At 39.5% G+C, this 20,283-nt stretch overlaps 1 protein-coding gene across 11 annotated transcripts in view; it reads right to left on the bottom strand.

Moving 5' to 3' along the window:
* LOC106751594 (protein bric-a-brac 2-like) overlaps nt 1–20,283 on the bottom strand; it is a 55,690-nt gene that overhangs the window by 30,243 nt on the left and 5,164 nt on the right. For 2 of the 11 annotated variants that reach the window (XM_014632518.1, XM_014632521.1), the window contains exons 6-13: nt 10,668–10,865; nt 10,518–10,588; nt 10,204–10,358; nt 9,758–9,917; nt 9,433–9,604; nt 9,229–9,340; nt 8,823–8,999; nt 8,044–8,459 (exon numbers count right to left, since the gene is read on the bottom strand). The exons of 5 other annotated variants lie outside the window; for them this stretch is intronic. In XM_014632518.1, coding sequence (XP_014488004.1) covers nt 9,503–9,604; nt 9,758–9,917; nt 10,204–10,358; nt 10,518–10,588; nt 10,668–10,865 — 686 coding nt within the window. In that variant the 3' untranslated portion in view covers nt 8,044–8,459; nt 8,823–8,999; nt 9,229–9,340; nt 9,433–9,502. Of the gene's footprint in view, nt 1–8,043; nt 8,460–8,822; nt 9,000–9,228; nt 9,341–9,432; nt 9,605–9,757; nt 9,918–10,203; nt 10,359–10,517; nt 10,589–10,667; nt 10,866–20,283 lie in introns of those variants that run through there. 4 more of the 11 variants (XM_014632519.1, XM_014632520.1, XM_014632525.1 and 1 more) reach the window with 4 other exon arrangements.

The raw sequence follows: 20,283 nt of genomic DNA, 5'->3' as shown, positions 1-20,283 counted from the left end.
GGAGAAGACGGACTCTCTCCCGCGAGACATATCCTGCGATCGTGATAATCGCGCGAATCGTAACGAAACGTAACGAATTACACGTCGATCGTTTCGAACGATCCGAGTTTTCATCGTCCTCGGTCGTATCGTCGTTTGTAGTTCTTCGATTCGACGATCGTTTTGGTCGCCGCTGGCACAGGTACACACGACAGTTTCTTTCGCAATGTTTTATTAAAAATTCGAGACGACGCTCGGTAAAATATTGAGTATCATTGAAAGCTCCATAAAGTCTAAATAAGTATCGTACAAATTCGTTAGCAAATAAGCATCGCCACTAAAAGCGCGATGTAAGACCGCGCGTGGAATAATATACGACGACGCAGCGCGAACACTTCGGCGAACATATGCATGCACGTACGCACATTTATTCCAAGCGATTCGACGAAGAGAGACGTCTACGCACAAAATCCGATATATACTCTTCGTACTGCGCGAGTTTCTCGAATTCAACGGCCGTGCAACACGATCCGTCCTCTCGCGGTGCAAACTTAGATATAACTATCTCGTGCACGAGAGAAATTGCACGTCGGAAGCGACAGATCGCGTTTGGAGAAGTGAACACGCGGTGAGAATACGTACGAGAGACGAAGCCAACGAGGAATCGCGAGAATTGATGACGTTGATGGACGACAAAGGAGGCGGTATTTCGTATTTATTTCTTACATGTATGACAATTTTGCGGTTCATTACGTGCGGCTTCAGAGAGCTCTCTAAAAACCTAAGGATACCTCTCTCATAGTATTCTAGTTTTATCTCTAAACGCGCTTAATTTCATATTCTTACTTCATGGCACGTCATTTAAATCGATGCAGTCCATTTGTAACGAATGTTCCATAAGTAACGCGAGGAAGCTCGCGTTGGCCCGGCGAACGTGCGTGTGGTTTCATTCATCGCTCGAGATAATTCAGTTATAAAAAATACTTGCGTGAAAAATCAAATGAAATCTGACACATTCCAGATGTCTTTCCAAAAAGGGGTCTTAGACCCTGGCATGGATTTCCGCCGAGAGAGAACTACCACAAAAGTCGTCGCACTACTTATGCAACACCGTGCGCTTTCCTCAACCCCGGCCCTCGATCTTCTCCGTCTCTCTCTGTGGCACAGAGAGCGTTTCACCACCTCCTCGGTATGTATCTCGATGCCGAATTCTCCAGTCGATTCTCCGATACCGACTTCTCTCCTTTTAGCGTGAGATCGACGGCGAACAATCCGGAAGCGAGACTTATCAGTCGTGTTAACCGGCTAACCAACAACCGAGTATCCGAACGCAACGCTCTCGCCACTCGGATTCGCTGCCGCAAAAAAAAAAAAAAAAAAAAACTCAGTTTCTGCAATTGAATAGGGGCCAGACGAAAACTCGGTGACGAGAAATGATATCCCTGTTACCGCGACTGGGAACATTTTCGTGTTAACATTCGGCTGCATTAGAGCTCGGTTGAAATAATTGAGAGCAATTGGCCGAGTAAAAATCTTCTACACTGAGTGAAAAAAATATTCAAAAAATAAAAATTTACTTGATTAATATTTACTCGAATGCTAATAACATATTTAGTTGTACTAATATACATATTGTTATACTGAGAAAAACTTTTTCCAAATGAGAAAATACATTATCTTTTTAAATCTATGCCTATTTAAGGAAACGATTGTTTATTTAAGTAAAAGAAAAAACTTAGAAATTTAAGTAAACGTGTTATCAGTATCCATCGAATGAATATTTTTATTTTTAGACTTATTTTTTCTCTCAGTGTGCAGAAATCTTTCCTACAATCGAGTTTTCGTTTGGTCCCCAGGCAACGGGAAATGCAGTTTCACCAACGGAATTGTTTTTCTCCGTGCAGATGTGCGCCGAGGAGTCTGCCACCGAAATAGTCGCGATTCACCGCGATGAGATAGCCTTCTATCGCGGCACGACGACGGTTTCGCGCGCGAAAAGACCGCCACGAGAGAAAAAGAGAATCGAGGACCGAGGAGGCCGAGCTCGGCCGAGAAGAAAGCCGAACAATGGGAACAGAGGGAGCAGGAAGACAGGTGATCATCACTTTCGAAAGTTCGACTTGGCGTCAACACTGAGCGTGTGGTACTTGTGGATGCGCACCAAGTGTGCCTTCATGTCATAACTTCGACTGAAGATGCGCTGGCAAATCGGACACCTGGTCTGGCCCGTGTGCAAGTCCTTGTGCAGTGTCAATGACATCGGGTGCTTGAAACCCTTCCAACAAATTCTACAGCGAAACAAGAGGCCGGCGTCCGCCGCAGCGCCGGACTGACCATAATCGTCGTCCGGGACGAGCTCGGCGCCGCTGGCAGATACGGCGTCGACGACGACGGCGGCGGCGGCGGCGTCGTCGTCGCCACCCGCGGCGGCGGCGTCTCCCGCGGCTCGCTCTACAAAGAAACAACAAACACACAACAGTCACCACGCTTTTGTCGGCCACTGCGCGGCGCATCGGCGGATGGTTGCTTGGTTGACCTGCACTTGTGCGAACGCACGGAAAAAAATCTCAGTTTCGTGTGACAGGGTGGGGACCAGACGACAATTCGGTCACGAGAAACGATATTTCTATTACCGCGGTCGAAAAGTTCGATGGGACTTCCAACAGCACGTTTTCCATCGGAGTAAATCTTCTCGTTCCGTACAATGAGAGAAAAACTATCTAAGGGAAAAAAATATTTGCTCGGTGGGTATTAATAACTCATTTACTTATACTAATGAGAAGATGTTTTTACGACGAGAAAAAATATTTTCAAATAAGAAAACATATATTTATATTATAATATATAAATATATATTTCCTTAAATCTGTAGTTCTTCATGAAAGCAATGATTTATTCCACTTAAATAAAGGAATTTTGACTTAAGTAAATATATTATTAGTACCCACCGAATATTTTTTTATCTTTTAAATATTTTTTTCTCTCAGTGTAGTATTATTAACCAATATATTGTTTGACTCAAGTATTAGCTTCCATTATATTGCTAATCGAGAAGATCCACTTCAATGAAACACGCTGCTGGAAACTCCGCTGATTCAACATCACTCCCTCACCGAATGTACAACCGAGTTTTCGACTGGTTCTCAAACAACAAAATCAGTTACACGAACTGAGTTTTCCTTCCGTGAACGCAAGCAGATGCGAACGCTCGCGAGAAGCCTTCGCTACTCGGAGCTATAAACGGCCAACCAACCACCCACTCGCGTGCTCGCTCGCGATACGCCGCGACAATCGCGGGCTGACGATGGCGCGTTCCTCGACGTCCCTCGACGCAACCACTGCGCTCGTCTCCGCTTGGGGAGAGGCTTACGGAGAGCTCTTTTTAACCCGACCCCGTGAAGAATCGCGTGGCTGCTCGTGGGAGAGAAACGTTCCGCCGCCAGGTCGGGTCCGTCTCAAAAGCTTGGAAGCATTCCTCCGGCATAATCCGCGAAAGTACCCAGCCGTATCTTCAGAGACGCCTGGACTTATAGGAATCGTGGACTCTGGAACGCTCGTCTCTTAGAACATTGACTTGCTGTTCTGTATCGTTACGAGATGTTCTCTATCACTGATTTTGTGTGAAAAAATAAAGTTCGTAGATCCCTCGTGCGACAAAGTCAAATTTTATTTTTTCTCTCCAATCACGTTCTTTCTCCTCTTCTTCTCTGTTTTTTTTTCTTATTTTCATTATCTTTCTTGAAAATTCTTTTTCTCCCAAAATCGACGTCTCTCGTCGATAATTTACATTGCATCGTGTGGAACTCGATATTCGACAAAAGTTCGTTGCGACCGAAAGTAATCTGGTTCGTTTGACTTGTCAGGTACGCAACTAGATTTTGTGTCAAGAAATACAGAACCGAGGTAAGTGCTTCCAAACGCGTTTGAGACGGCACGATCGCGTCTCGTCTCCTCTCGTTCTAGTTTGCCTCTTCTTTTCCTACGACGTGCGTGATAAGCGCAAGCTAAGTAGAGCAAGCCTAATCAGATCAGACAGAGAAAACAGAAGACACACGACACCATTGAAGAGAGATTCAGAAGCTCGTTAAGCCCCCAGGCGGCCGAAATATCAGAGAAGGACCTGTTCCTCACGACTTGACCGAACTTTCAACAACGTAGGCCTTGAGAAAAGCATAAAGTTCTTGAAAATAATACTTGTTTTTTTTTTATTAATAACGCCGCTTCGTGTACGTAGTTTTACGTGTTGATATACTTTGCATCCATACAGTCGTTTCAAACGCTTTGTAGAAATATTGCCACGAGAAAACGTCCTTCGTTCTGTCTCTGTGCTTGCGCGTTCTTAATCGTGTTCACAACGTATAAAAAAAAAAACTCTTAAATATTTCCAACTTAATTCTATATAAGAAAAGGGAAATGTGAGCAACATTCTTCGGAAGGAAGATTTCTTCTTGAAATTCTCGGTAAAATTAAAAGTACTTAATGGCATTCCAGCTAAGACGTGTGAATTTGCTCCAAATATTTTCTGCGACGTTTAAATACGACGATTTTTGGAATTTTTCTTTAAAAAAGGGACGGAGGATAAATCACAGTTGAAAACATTCGACAACAGTTGCGTAAAGATGCTGGAAGCGATCGACGGGGAGGGCAATTGTTATAATAAAAATCAGTCTATAGTTGTTTGTAATGCCGCGAGGTACGATTGCGCTGTTGCACGATTTGTCTTACGGTCGCAAATGTCATGGAAACTCAAACGACCCTCGAGATTGCAGCAGGGACGGACTTAATACTATTTGGAGATCTTCAGGACCGTGCGTGGACGCATTAATGCACCGGGTCAATTTCGACGATAACTACCTAACGAGTTTCGCTTTGCGCTATCTTAAAAATCGTAACGATTCACAACGAAGTAGCTGCCTCGGTTTCTCTTAGCGTGTAGGAAATCGTCACCCTTTGTACTTGGAATTCCCTTAACGAGTCGATTACATCTAGATGCTCACGGTAACGAGACTCTCTACGAGATCTTAAAGGGAATAACGGATATCTGCGCGATAAGTGTGGCTGATAACACGAAATAGCCATTTTAACGCGTCATACGTATCGATAGAGAGGCTACATATAACAGTCTTACGAAAAGAGTCGAAATTAAGTTGACTTTTCTTCGTTGTTGGATGAATTAGTTGGTTATTTCTTGTTACGTTAATTATCATTAATGCACCAGATTTTTATCTTTTTTTCCGACCGTCGTTATAAATATGTTCGCTATCAGCGTTACATGTGTGTAACAACAATAACTTTTGTTTCCTACATAAACAAACTATGTTTGTTTTGCATAATCCAAGAAAATATGATACGATGATCTGCGGGAAAAATTTTCCAAATGAACCCCGGTAATGAACGTGTTAATGACACGATGTCGAGTTCTCAATTGTTCAAGCGAATATTTTCCAGACGGACATCATTGCACTTTGCGTGAGGAAATCAGAATAATTGTTAAAGTCAAATTAATTTCGACTGATACTCTGGAGTGAGCGAGACGGTAATCTCGTGCAGCTAACGATGCAACGTCATATCGTGGCTCGTTAGAAATTGCGCTGATCGCCGGTCAACGTGTCCGTATATAATTCTCACATATAATGCAAATAATAATATACAATATCTATAAGAATATCAATAAGATACATTATGAACATAATTAGCAAGTATACGTGACGCGTATCATTCATCGTTGGATGACACTCTACTGTCATACTTACGTCGTCGCAAGTTATAAATAGAGAGATGCTAATTTGGCAATTAATGTTAAATTGTGTGTAAAAAAATGACGTGACGTGCGCAACTTCGGCGTCGATCTAACTAACCGAGCGACAATTCCGCTGATAAGATGCGTGAATGTAACGTGACATAAATAGCAGAAACAAAGGATGCTACATTACAGCTAGAAGTATAATCTAAAAAAAGACCCTGATTTGGAATTAACGCCACGAACGCGATTTACAGCCACGGGCATATCGATGTTATATAATTTGGCACTATAAATAAATTATATAAAATTGCTTCCAATTCGGCAATGTTCTTTCAATGAAACAAAAAAAAAAAAGAGCCGAGTATAATAAATGCGTCGTGAGAAAATCCGAGAAGTGATTTGATGAAAACTCGATGCACAAAAATTGAAGGGAGGTGGAATTTCAGCGAGTCGTAAAAAATCCTCGAAGTAATAATAAAAAAATCTTTACGAAATCCTTTTACCGATGTAAGACTCGTGGTGATGCGAATTTTGGGCCGCGATTTTCAGGAGGCTTCTGATCGATCAAATTTTAGAGACACTTCATCTTTCGCTTTGTCTACCGAATCGCTATCGTCGGCTAAGTACATCAAGCCGGTAACTTCACGCGATTGCTCGATCTCCATAAAACGACCTCACCTGACCTCACCTGGCGACACATCAATGTATTCGCGCGCATACGTCTAAGATTAATAAAAACTCTCTCTTTCTCACTTGCCCGCTCTCTCTCGGTGGGGTAGATCCACACGAGGCGTCCCTTTAATACCGGAATTTCCGTTCGTTCGTTCGTTTATTCGTTCGTTCGTCGCCCAGGCGATCGGCCTGATCGCGGACGGGACACGGTCGATTAGTCTGTTTTCGCTGCCCGCGGGGTGCTACGACGGGGTTGGTGCTAGGGGGGCGGGATATGCGGGATCTTGCGTATTTTGTGATAGTCGACGAAGCATGGCCAGCGGCACAAACAGGCATTGCAGGGCCAGCATTTGAAGCGGGTCTGCCTGAGCTTGCCGCGTGACGTTACCATGCCGCGCTGCTTGCAGTGCACGCACACTTTCCCGTGGCCGTTTGCTTTGCTGAGGCTATGCGGCTGACCAGATACGTACGTAAGCCCTCCTGGAGTAAAAACACAGAGTGTGTGGCCAACAAAGATCGGTCGGGGAAGAATGGGAGGCTCTGTGTGGCGGTTAGTCAGTTTCCTTAGAGGTAGGTGGTGTAGGCGCGGGGCACATGCAGGCAACCCATTATATAGTTACATTTACAACAACAAAAAAAAAAGAGAAAGAAAGTGAGAGAAAGAGAGGGAGAGACACCGTCCGAGTGTCGTCTCCCGGCAAATAAGAACAAACTGCGCCAGCAGCAGCAATAGCAGCAGCAACAGCAGCAGCAGTAATAACCCCCAGCACCAACCACAATAATAATCCCACAATCGCAGCAGAAGCAGCGCGGCAGCCGCTAAAAAGCCGTGTTCGAGGTGTGTTTCACAGCGCGACCTGAGATCATACATCATCGAGCCCAATTGGCTCTTTCCTCTCGTCTTCCTTCTCCTCTCTTTTTCTCCGTTTCGCGTCGCTCGTACACGATACACTCTTAAGCATATATCGTCGAAAATTACACATGAAATGGCGGTACATATGGAAAAATCCTACGTAATTACGAAGGACATGAGTACCCCTCAAAAATAGAAGAGACGATAGTACCGCAAAATCAGGTCTTCTTTGTCAGAAGTAATTATGCGGTACAAATGTATTAGATAATTGGAGGTTCTGGTACATTTTATATAAAGTATTTGATATAAACCGTACCAGAACTAATATATAGCTAAAATAGATCAGAATAAGAAATAGAATCAATATCTTTTTTTTTTTAAATAACTATGTCCACAAAACTAAAATTTAGAGTTATTAATAAAGAGAAATCTATTGAGCGCCAGCGGGCAAACAGATTTCACGTAGTTATTTAAAAAGAAGATACCGATTCTATTACTCATCCTGACCTATTCTAACTTTATATTAGCTCTGATACGGTTGCTATCACATATCATGTATACGACGAAAAACATATGTGTTATGTATATACTTAGTAAATTCGAGGCCTGTTCGAGGTAAATTCACCTTTCTTCTCCTAATAATAACTATTTCCTTTTACATCGCTTTGATACGCATTGAAAAATCACAGAAAGTTTTGTATATCGTGTTGTCATGTTTTTGAAACAAAATGTTTTAATTAATTAAAATACTAAAATATTTAGAAATTTTAACGCAATGTGTGCTTATCAAAAGAAATATATCGACAATAAGTATATTTAGACATCCTGATACAAAAAGTATATTAATAAGTTTAGACATTCAGAACTTAGATTACTTAGATTACTTAGAATAAATAATAACTATATCTCTTATTGCAAACAGACTCAATACAGGTTCATCATTTTTAATACATCTTTCACCTTTTGCGACGAAAGATTTTTTCTGAAATTATTCTGCGGAAAGGCTATTTTTGGAAAATGGCAAGGATTGGGGCAAATGCTGCAGGATAAGTTAGGTTCTTAATATAATAAACAACAAGACACAACAAACTTGCTCTTGGGTGCTTAAGGGTGATTTTTTCATCAAAAGAACAAACTATTTTTTTTAATTGCTTTTTTTGGATAATCAAATATTTTTGGTCTTCATGTTCTTTGAGATAACTCTTGATCAGTCTGAAAAAATGAAAAGAACAACTTATCACAAAGAAGTTCAATCATATTTCACATGCGCATGCAGATTATTGGTTGGTTCTTTATAGTCGCACTGCTGAACTAGTGCACACTAATACAATAAGTAGATAAAATATACTTGTCTCATTCTAACTTATTGCACCAGTTCAACAGTGCAGCTACAAAGAACAGACCATATATCAGAATATAACAACATGACGTTCTATGTGTTCAAAAACAACTAACATTTTGCAACATGCATCATTTCAAAATATCATAAGTAAAATCATTTTTTTTTCAATATATAAAAAAATATTAAAATATATAGGCATACATAATTTATTTAAATTTAAAATATTTACTTACAGAACAAATAAAATTATAAATAGAACGAGAACTTTTGTTTCTCAAATCATTTTCCAAATCTTTTACCGTTTTCTCCACGTTGCGTTCCGTTTTGAAATATTCGCTGATATACGTATCCATTATGTCTTCAAGTTTGGAAACCTTTTGTTTACTTTTTATTTCTAATTCTATATTGAGCTGAAAAATAAAAGCATTATTGCAACGTAGTCTTCAAATAAAATATAAACCATCTCTCTCTCTCTCTCTCTCTCTCTCTCTCTCTCTCTCTCTCTCTCTCTCTTTCTTTCTCTCAACAGGATTCTACAGTAAACAATATAAAAATTATAAATATGAAGTAAATATGAAATAAAATATGAAAACATTACTTGTGATGTAATTAAAGTAATTATAATTATTGTATTTACACCTTTTTGAACAAGAAAATATGATGGGAGCTGAAGACATTCAACACGTTCTATTGCAGTTTTTTGAAGAAGGACACGGTCTTAAGTCTCGAGTACAGACTAGTATGATCCACACTTAAAAAAAATGTATTTTTTTCAGAAGCTGCAATGCATTATGTGTGTTTTTAAAAATATATTGTATTATAAATTATAGAAATTATAATTACCCTCAGTTCCTTTTGAGCATCTTCTACAGACAAATTTTTCTCCGTCTCTTCATTCGCAACTTCAGTCGTCTCAGATAGAATTTCTAATCTCGACCTCCTTCTTTCTCGACCTCTTTCTTTCTCGATTATTTCTCTGTTTAACCCTCATGCTAACACGACGAACAAATGTACTCTGTAAAGCAAAATACTTAGTCACCTGTGGATATATAGTAATTAACTGACTGTTCCATGTAATTTATACTCATAATCACATTATATTCATATAAAATATAAAAAATACCCATACTCATAATCACATTATATTCATATAAAATATAAAAAATACCCAGATTTGCGCGTTCTTAGATCTTTTAGAATGGATAGACGGAGTATCCCATAACATATGAGGGTATTTTTTTGTCAATGTTACTCCAAGCGCCCTATACAATTTCTTATTGTATACATCTGGTTTCTCATCAATTGACACTTTCAATATATTATTTACTCTGCATGTAAAAAACATATTATTGTCTATCGCATAGAAGAAGTTATGATATGAATAGAAAAATAAGAAAAACTAGTAGAATAAGTGCTATTAAAATTTTACTTTTTTGCAATTGTCAAATCCATTAATATTCACGATTCACGGTTCTACTTTACAGATATAACAATATAAAAGAGACTCGAATAATAACTAAGAACTAAAGATTTCATAGTTATAAATTTATATCAGACATAAATATATATCTCTAATGTTAAAAATTATTAATACAACATAAGCGAAATCCCTACCTAATATGGTGAACGAGCTCGCTTTTCATTTGATCAGACAAATGTTTTTGTTCTTGATTTGTCGCGACCGTACCGAGAAGTAACGGTTGTATTATGTTAGAAAACTTTGGAAGTGGAAAACTGTCTTCATCTTCTTCAGGAGTATTTAATAACAACTGTATGAAATACAATAATACGTAATAGTAGATAATCTCAAAAACAATCAGCAATTTCAACAAAATCAAAATATTCTGACAGTGAGACCTAAATGTTGCCAATCTTAACGTCAAAAAGTTATATTCTTTACAACAATGTATAACTAATGAGTGTTTCACCTTTTCGCAATTTGACAAGTCAGGTTGCCGGATGTCATGCAAATTATCTACGAGCCTTTCCTCAGCATTCTCTACAAAGAATTTTCCACAGTGATAACTTTGTGCATGTTATATATTTAGCAATTCTGCTGTTAGCACTGGGAAAATTACCTGATTGTATTGTTGCCCTATTGCTGATATCATCAGAAAATAAAACTGCAGGCAAAATACTGGAAACATCAAATATTTCAGATGATTTCATAAATGTATCAAGTGTGTCATTCTCAGCAGCAACATTTGACGATGGTAAAGTTGACATAAATATTCTGTCGCATTCAGTAGAAGGTTGTATTTGTTTGGCCACAGATACTGAAAGTTTAGACACATGAGATTTGCAGTCACACATACACAATAACTGTTTTTTTTTAACTCTGCATTCTTTCTTTTTTTTCTTAAAAATATAAGTGAAAAATCTATACCAGTAGTGTAACATTATGTTTATGTAACTCTTATTGTATTAATGCAAAATCAATAATGTGTACCTGATGGAAAATATTACAAAACAACATGATTTTTAAAATTGAAGAAAAAATATATGAATGTACATACCTGCATTACTTATTTCGCTTAAAAAACCCTGTTTTATTGGTAGATAACCACAATATAAACATAATATTGATTCTGCAGTAGCACAATCTGATCTGATGCGAATATACTTTATACATTCGCATTCCGATCCTTGGTACGCACCGCGATACACACCTCGAATATCCTAGTTAGTTAGGTTATTCGTTTTGAGCAAAGACGTCGTTTCTAACGAATATGTTGCCACGCACTGTTACACTGTTAATTACGCTGTATCGCCAAAAATTGGAGGTACACATTGAAATATAAATCCTATGTAATTACAAGGGATATTAGTACCTCGAAATCAGAAGGTCTTTATGGGAAAAGATACGTTACGACGCGGTACGGGATAATTGGAGGTTTACATTTATTTATTTCCAGTATTGCAAAAGTACTGGAAAAAAAGTTGGAACTTCGCCTGTTGGAGGATGTTTGTTTGTATCATGTAGAGGTTCACTTTTAACATGTTGGGTGCGTGGCTATATATAAAAATCCGACCCCCGTGGCGGCACATTTTTTTACTTTAATTAACTCAAATATACTTAAAAACAACATGTATATGATTTCATTTTTTTACCCTCTAACCGTGAAAAAATGGTAGGTCGAACTTAAGGTCAACCTTGTCATATCGACCGACTGGATAAACAAACTTATAATACAAGTCTTCAGTTCAGGTTTAGCAGGTTCAGGTTTAGCAATAAAAAATAATGATTTGGTAATAAAAATTGCTCTAAAATGTTTATAAACCTGGGAGCGACTATTGCTGAAGGAGTGAAAAGCGTTCACCGACCCGGGGGAATTTAACCTGAATTTGAAGACTCTTCGTCATTGGAACTTTCCTGATTCCAAAATGAAATTTGGATCATCGTCTGAATCAGATATTTCTTTATCTCCACTTAAAATAAACTCTGGTAACATAGATGATTACATTTGCTCTGCGGTTCCGAAGAGGAACTCGTTCCCCCGCCACTAATCATTGCCTTAATCAAGTAACTAAAAAAGGAAAAAAGTAAAAAATATATATAAAATATCACTTTAAAGCAAAATAATTTTTAACACTATTGTGACACAAAAACACAAAAGGTTCAAGTTAGGGGAAAAAATTCAGGAAAAAGTGAAATATTGTATATACCTTGGAGTGGAGATGAATCAGATGAAATTAAGGGCTGAGGAATGTTAGTGGAAACCGTTGGAACTGTTGAAAAATCATAAAATGCAGTTAGAAAAACTACCAAAATAATAAGAGACATATTAGACATGTTAGCGTTACCTCGTTTTTACAACTGAAAATATACAAAGAAATACTATCTCGAAACCAAATTATTCAAGTCAGAAAAAGAATCCAATCTCTTTGATTTTTCAGAATCGATATTTTTTAAGTTGCTATGAATTTTTTTTATTGAATAAGTACATCTATTTCATTATTTATAACGTATTGTAAAATACAATTTTGAAACAAAAATACAAAACATTCAAATAAAAAAATGCCATAAAGAAGTGCAGTATTTTATATACCTTGAAGCGGGATCAAAGTGAAAGGATCTGATACTTTATGAAAATTTTCCTCTACGGAAGCCGCAGGTGGATCTAAAAAAAGAAAAAAAAAAAAGAAAAAAATTGAAGCACGTTTAAAAAACAAATAATTTGTGTTTTAAAATTCGTTGAAAATCTCGTTGAAATTTCCAAAATTGAATTTTTTGTAACAATTTTGTATATTTTTTATTAAATATATACTATATTTCATTGTTTACAACAAATCGTATAATATTGCTTTGAAACAAAATGCAAAACAATCCAATAAATCAAAATAAATTTCATAAAGGAATGCAATATTTTATATACCTTGAAGCGGAGCCAAAGTTGTAGGGTCTAATTCTTAAGGAACGCTTTCTTCAACGGAAGCCACAGGCGAACCTAAAAAAAAAAATATATATTTTTAGAGCGCAAAAATAAAAGAGAAAAAAGAAAGAAAAAGAAGAAAAGTACCTATCTGCTTTCCATACTCAAGACTTCTTCGGCGTCTGAGAATTGGAGTTTCTACGAGAAAAAAAATATTTTATACGAAAAATTATTGAAGAATTTAATGTAAGTAAATTGAGTGAAATTAAAATTAATGTCATAAAACAATGAAAATTTGAAAGAATTTCAACTTACCGTCAGAATTAGAATCCAAAAAAGGAGGGTCCATTATTTGATTTTTTCTCTGTATAAAAACACTTTTCTCAGCAGCGAATTCGACCTAAATTTCAAGGAGGGAGAAGCGTGCTCCTACCACAAGAAATAGTTTGGGCGGGAGTTAGGCCGAAACGAAATAGGGGGAAGTGTCAGGAAAGACAGGTCGATCTTAACACATTAACGGCGGGCGATCTCGACGAAAGTATGCTAGGTAGCGCGGCGGCCGCCCGCCTCGTTTTTCGGCCTAGAACGGGCGATATTTTGTGTGATCATAAAAAAATTTAGACTTAAAAAAGTTTATTTAAACTCTTAAAACTACAAGAAATATTAAAAAAGAACTAAACACTAATTACAAAAAATGTTTTAAAGTACATATTTATGAGGAGAATCTAGTATTTTTTAAGAGTGTGGTAATGTTGATAACACTCGCCACGGTGAAGAGGTGCATTGCAAAACTCGCATTTGAAACAAGTCAACTTTCTTTTTTTATGTGCCGCACAAACTACGCAGTTTCGTTGGGCATATAGCTTTTTGCCTTTATTTTCTATCCGAATTAAGTTGTGCATTTTGATGTCTAGCGAAAGACGTCCAGGCGGATCAATTTTATACCGTGGAGTCCGTGGTGCCGAGTTCGATGTACCACGTTGTGGCTCTTCAATGTCCATCAATTCCAGATCTTCGGTTTGTTTGTCAGTTATAAGACAGCGTGATAATTCTAACAAAAAATTTTTATATGGCAAGCTACTATTATTATGCATGTTATATACTAAATAGGAATTGAAAAATGCACAATTTAACAAATACATTACAGCCCGCTTGGACCACTTTTTTGTTTTTCGCAATATTGAGTAGTACGAAAGGTACTGGTCTGCCCTATCAACACCTTTCATATAGTTGTTGTATTCTATTACGCATTTTGGTTTTATTATTTTTGTCTTTGTGTGCCAATCTGTATTGGAGCTTTCTAATAGTTCACTCGAATGAATATTCGAAATCATCCTCACTTCTCTCTTTGACTGCCAAATTTGTACTAACACGTCTCCTTTTCTCCGGAAAATTGACTGTCCGCGTTGCAACTTATTATTTTTTAATTCATGTGGAAGTCCTCGGTTTACACGTATTGTTCCACAACTTCGTATTTTATGTTTTAAAAGAGTTTCGTTTATATCTACACTGTTATAATAATTATCCATAAACACATGATAATATTTGTCTTTATATGGAGTAAGAATATCTAATATTGTTTCCGCCAGTTTCCTTCCTTCTCCACAATACATTTTCATATTACTAATGTAGCCACTTTTCGATTCAGCCACAACTCTCACCAAGATTCCATATTTAATAATTTTCGAGGCATTGTAAACTTTAAATCCCAATCTTCCACGCCATGGTATGATATATCGCCATAGTATATCTTCCAAGCCATGGGCTTTCGTCCAGTCCTTTCNGCTAATCGGTAGTGGAAAAACTCGGGTCCTTCTCATAGATCGTATAGAACTATCACTATCACTATCGTCAATATCACAATCAAAAAAATCAATATCTAACCCTCTTTCATCGCAATCAACGTCAGACAAATCGTCTGCATATATATCTTTATTTTCGCGTGAAACCATATTGAAGGATTTCAAAATTTACTGTAAGTAGAATTTGAACAACCGAACAGCTTCAAACTACAAAACATACTAAGTACAAATATAAAGTGGCGCATGGATTGTGCAATGTGGTTGCAAACTGAACTAATGCGACTCCCGCCTTTAAGGTACAGTCGAGCTAAATCGTATTACTACGACTCCCGCCTTTAAGCCGCAGTCGAGATAAATCGTAGTACTACGACTCCCGCCCTTAATGTGTTAAAATCAAGCTCGCCATAGAGAGAGAGAACGCCCAGCTCGATCTAAAGATTGAGCCCACACCCAACGTGTTAAGGCATCTTACCTATAAGAGTACCTCGTACCTATATATACAACGTATACACAGGAAGCTTTGTACCTTCTAAACAAAAGTACCGTCGTACCGTAAAGTACTCGAACTGTCGTTTCCATTTAAAAATTAGTTACCCCGAATTTGGAGGTACTACATGACGATACATGGTTAAAAGTATACAGTCTTAACCACGTATCCCTACGTAATTATAAGGAACATTTTAAAGTACTATTGCGTAGTACTTCCAAATTCGAGGCACGTACCTCGAAATATCAATATCCCTCGTAATTATGTAGGGTTTTTATTTCAACGTGTACCTCCAACTTTGGTGATACATCGTTAACACATTAGCTGCCGGTCACGTGAGGATGTGTTGATGTTAGTGCCCGGTCGTATAAATGGGGTTTTCCCGGAAGGCCACTTACTTTTTATAACAAATATGATTGAAAATTGGTAATAAAACATGATTATGTGTATTATACTGATTAATAAGCAATACTTAGGACTCTCCTGATAGAATATTTTGACTACGCGCCAGTGCATGATAGGCATTAGAGGTAAAATTATTTCCTAAATGCCACATTACACGCTGGCGCGTGATGTGCAAAAATGAAACAAAATAATCAAAATATGTGACAAAATGCATTATTTTTGTATGATTCTTTATCACTAACAAATATTTGATATAAATGAATTATTATAAGTTGGTTATAATGGTATTATTACTGCAAATAATATTTTTAAACATTTTATTTGTGGGTCACCTTCGCACAATCTAAGCAATAACCGGGCGATCCGTCACAAACTTGGCAAATATAAATGGTATCTTTACGTTTTCCCTGGGAATAGCAACTTTTGCACTGCTTGCGCAATATCTTTCCACCTTTCTTTACTTCCCGCGGTTTGAGCACATGTTCTGATTCTGTTAACAAATTTGCAATTTCATCATCTGTTAGAGGTTTATTAGATTGCATTTTTCTTTTTTTTGGGGCGTGAAGGCCCTGCAGAACTATCGATTCTACAACTCATATTAAAAGATTTTTTTAATAACTGATAAAGCTATAAATTCGAAACCACACATCTTTACAACTAAATTCTAACCTTTACGCCAATACCAGTAGACACACCTAACATATGATGCCGATTGAAGCGGATAATAAATGTTGAGGCGCAGCTCTTCCCGCGCGAACGCGTGACTGGCTACTGATACATCACCCCCACACCGCGCTGGCGCTTGATTAGTTCTGTAGCGTTGACGCCATATCACGCACTGACGCGGGATCGGCAGCGAAAGTGTTAAGAGTGATACAATCGATTGTGATCTGTTAAGGAAACAAATGCCGATCTCTCGCGTTTGACGGTACATTTGTAACGCCAGGTACCTCGTACTTATATATACAAAATATATACGGGGAACTTTGTACCTCCTAAACAAAAGTACCGTGAGTTTATAAGAACGGTGCCTCCAGTTGAATCATTGTATTTATCATTATCTCGTGTACCTCGTATTAATATACCGGAAAAAATACCTCCTATCAGCGAGTAACTCGAAATATCGTTTCCATTAAAAAATTTGTACCTCGAATTTGGAGGTACAACGCGATACATGCTTAAGAGTGTATACAACATCGGCCCAATTGGCTCCTTTCTCTCGTCTTCCTTTTTCCCTCTTTTCTCTCCATTTCGCATCGCGCGTATACGGTAGCATTGCCATACACTAATTTCGAGTATCTCGTCTCTCCAGGGGAGAGAGTTTGCGCAAAATTTCCTGTTACTCTTTTCTTTCTATTCCTCTTTTATTTTTACGCCCGTCTCCTACGAGTCGATCTGACGCTAAGCAAGCTCTCTCTTTCTCTCTCCCCTTCGGTCAGTACGAGAACACGTGAAGGGGAAAGAAAACGAATGTCCACGTTGGGCACGCGTAGGCGTGCCGAGACTTGGCATACTTCCGGCTCGTATCCGGCAGGTTTCGTTGAGGTTTCCTGCTGAACCCTCTCGATTTCTCACCGACGATCTGTCGCATCGGTTCTACTCGGGAAAGGTAAATGTAAGGTGGTTTGTCGGCGACTAACGTTTTCGCATTCTTCTATTCGGTTCCCCGTTCCGTTTAACTCTTTTCGTTAATCAGACAACTTTCGGGGAGGTGTCGTTCGGTTAAGAGCTCCCGAGGAAGCTGCTGTCGTTTCGCAGCAGCTTCCTTGTCAGAGTTTCGAAGCCGTCGCGCCGACGAGAGGATCTCTCTTTTTCTTTCTTTTTCATGCGGTCGATGACGTTGCAACGAGGACGCTGACGCACGTAATTGATCAGGACGCTCACCCGACAGCTCGCTCGCTCGCGTGTCTCTCGTGTCTCGCGTGTTTCTCGAGCTTCCTCGACCTCCTGCCGCGCGACTCGCGAGATCGATATCCGGGTTGCGGGTCGCAACAAACAACGGCGGAAAGCCACGCCGAAAGCAATCGCCGCCTGTGTCTATCGGGCTCGGCGTTTCAAAGAAATGCGCACTTGGCGACGAGATCGTCGGTCGGGGGAAGGGGGAGCGGGGAGGTGAATCAACTTGTCGAATTAATTAAACGTCGGCTTCGCTCTACCAGGTTCGAAACGCAAACTCCCACGCAAGCATTCGTCGTCCCCGGCGTTCGTTCGTTCTCTCGCACCGGTCTCGCTCGCGGCTCTTTCGGCGACGATGTGTCGCGTGTCCCAGCGACGCCATGCTCGACACTATCGGTAAGGTCGTGTGCTAATGATCCTGGGGAACGATTCGATACCTTGGCAGTGAGGAAAATGACGAGCCCTGGCAGGAGATTCAACAAGCGAACGCGCTGGTGTCAGCTGCGACTTGGAGGTAGACGGGAGCGCGTTCAGATGGAGAACGCCGGTCTTCCTACCCCCAAGTAGTAACTGAATACCTCGGAGATAATTTATGGACGACTCTTACACCCGATATCGCGTCCGAATCGCGGTATAAATCCGATGAGTCGAAAGACTTTTCGCCGATATCGAGGGGCGATTTAGAGCCGACATTTCGGAACCGATAACGGTGTTCCAGATTTTCCTTTCCGGTTTCGATCCCTGCGAGTGTTTTGGCAGCCGAGGTATCGTATCGTTTCACACGCGTGTTCCGCAGTTTAATCGTCTGCTCGGCTTACATTTCGATAGAGTAAGAAAGGAGGCGCGAAGAGTCGCGACTTCGGGGCGAAACGCAACCGGGTCGCGTCACGCGAAGACTACATGTGAGTACGACGGTAAACTCTAGCACTTGAACAATGAAGGAACAAGCTTTTTGCTATGTTTTCATCGTGACTACTGGAATTCATGCTTCTGCCTTAGCGTTGTCGTTGTTAAAACTTGGATTACCTACCTGCCGAAACACGTATATCTCGCTTTGCTTTTCTTTTCTCTTTTCGTTTCTCTCTTTCGGGCGTGCCGTGAACGTACCGGCAAGCAAAGAATTTCGGATCGGGTCGAGAAACATTACCCGCCATTCTCCGACCCGTGAGATTCTCGAGGAGAAAACATCGGATATGGACGATCGATAGTCTTCCGAGACGCGCCATTGCGTTCGACTCGCACGTTTCGCTCCGTTCCCGCGACATTTTTATCAATTACGGATTACGGACAGATCTGAACGTTTCAACACTAACATTAAAAACGAGTCAGGTGAATAAATATTATCCCAATATACAGATACAAATATTACCCAGGCTCGTTCTCAACTATCAAAGTATACAAAGTTACGTTAGAGCAGTATCAGGACGGGATAAGATTATGCCGACAAAACCGACGTATCGTATCGCAGGATAAACAAGTCTCACAAGTATCTAACGTTCTAAAAGAATACACACCGTTACATCGACGAGCACAATCGCGAGAATCAATTTAAACGGTCGTGAAGCTCCTCTTCACCTCGATGCGATGTTACATTCGTCTCAATAGATGCAAATTAAAATCGATTTTTTGAATTATTTGTGAAAATTCGCACGTTCACACGAGAGCTTTCGATAACGTCGGCGAATGACGAGTTCCGGAGGAGCATCGATCCAACCTGATCGCCGCATTTCCCACGCACCAATATCCTCCAGATAGAGTTTTGCGTCGTACAATGAGAGGGGGAAAAAGAATCGGTCTCAAGTTGCTGAGCGTGAGGGGAAAAAAAATTGCACACATGCCACTGTCACCAGAATACCATCACCTGACTACTTCAGAATTAGTCTTTGTGTCCGGCGAGGCTGCCCGAGCCGCCTCTGCGATGGAATACGGTCGTTTTGGAAAGGTTCATTTCTCATTTTGGCCGATCGATTCGAATCCGGACGGACGCGCGAGTCGGAAGTCGAGCACGACTTCGTTATATGTCGCAGGGAGATGCTAAAAATAGAGATTTGATCAAATCTCCATTTTCATCATTTCCCTGCGACATATACGTTGCAGCGCACTGGTTGTTCCACGCGAAATTATTCCGGAATTATTCTCTCGTCAAACTGCCGCGCTTCACATCGTCGAGTCATCGAGCCGACAATCGGATGCGTGTAAATCTCGCAAACACATCGGTAAATAAATGTCGGCGAACACCGCGGAGCAGAAGTATTCACCTCGTTCGAAAAACAAATTGTAAACAAATAATATCAAACATATGTAAAAAAAAATAAAATAAAATAATTCGTTCATCCGTTTGCGAGGTGACTCGATTGTGTCAATTTGTCAAAGCGATCTTCGTCGGGATTTGCAGCGGATTAAATTAAGCCCGTAATCAATTCGTTTATCGGGTCGCAGCATTTTTCGTTCATCGAAAATCGTTCGGAAATCGATGCTTAAGATTAACGTTACATGCAAATAAATCGCGGTCGTGTAATGGAGATTCGCGCTGTACACACGAATTAGGTGCTGTCACTCGCGCGAAGAAGTTGCCTTGAACCAGCATCGAAAGGTATTTTTTCTGTCGTTTTCCTCTTTTGTTCAAAAAAGATTTTTTTTTAGTGTGTATGCACAGAAGTATGCTTATACAGTTAGTGCGCATGAGGAATATAGTGGTGGCTTTTATCAAGTTATTGAGAAGGAATGTTGA

Source organism: Dinoponera quadriceps, unplaced genomic scaffold (genome assembly GCF_001313825.1).
Source record: "Dinoponera quadriceps isolate SergipeBrazil2010 unplaced genomic scaffold, ASM131382v1 scaffold386, whole genome shotgun sequence".
Classification (NCBI taxonomy): Eukaryota; Metazoa; Arthropoda; class Insecta; order Hymenoptera; family Formicidae; genus Dinoponera; species Dinoponera quadriceps.
This window is presented reverse-complemented; position numbering and strand designations above follow the sequence as displayed.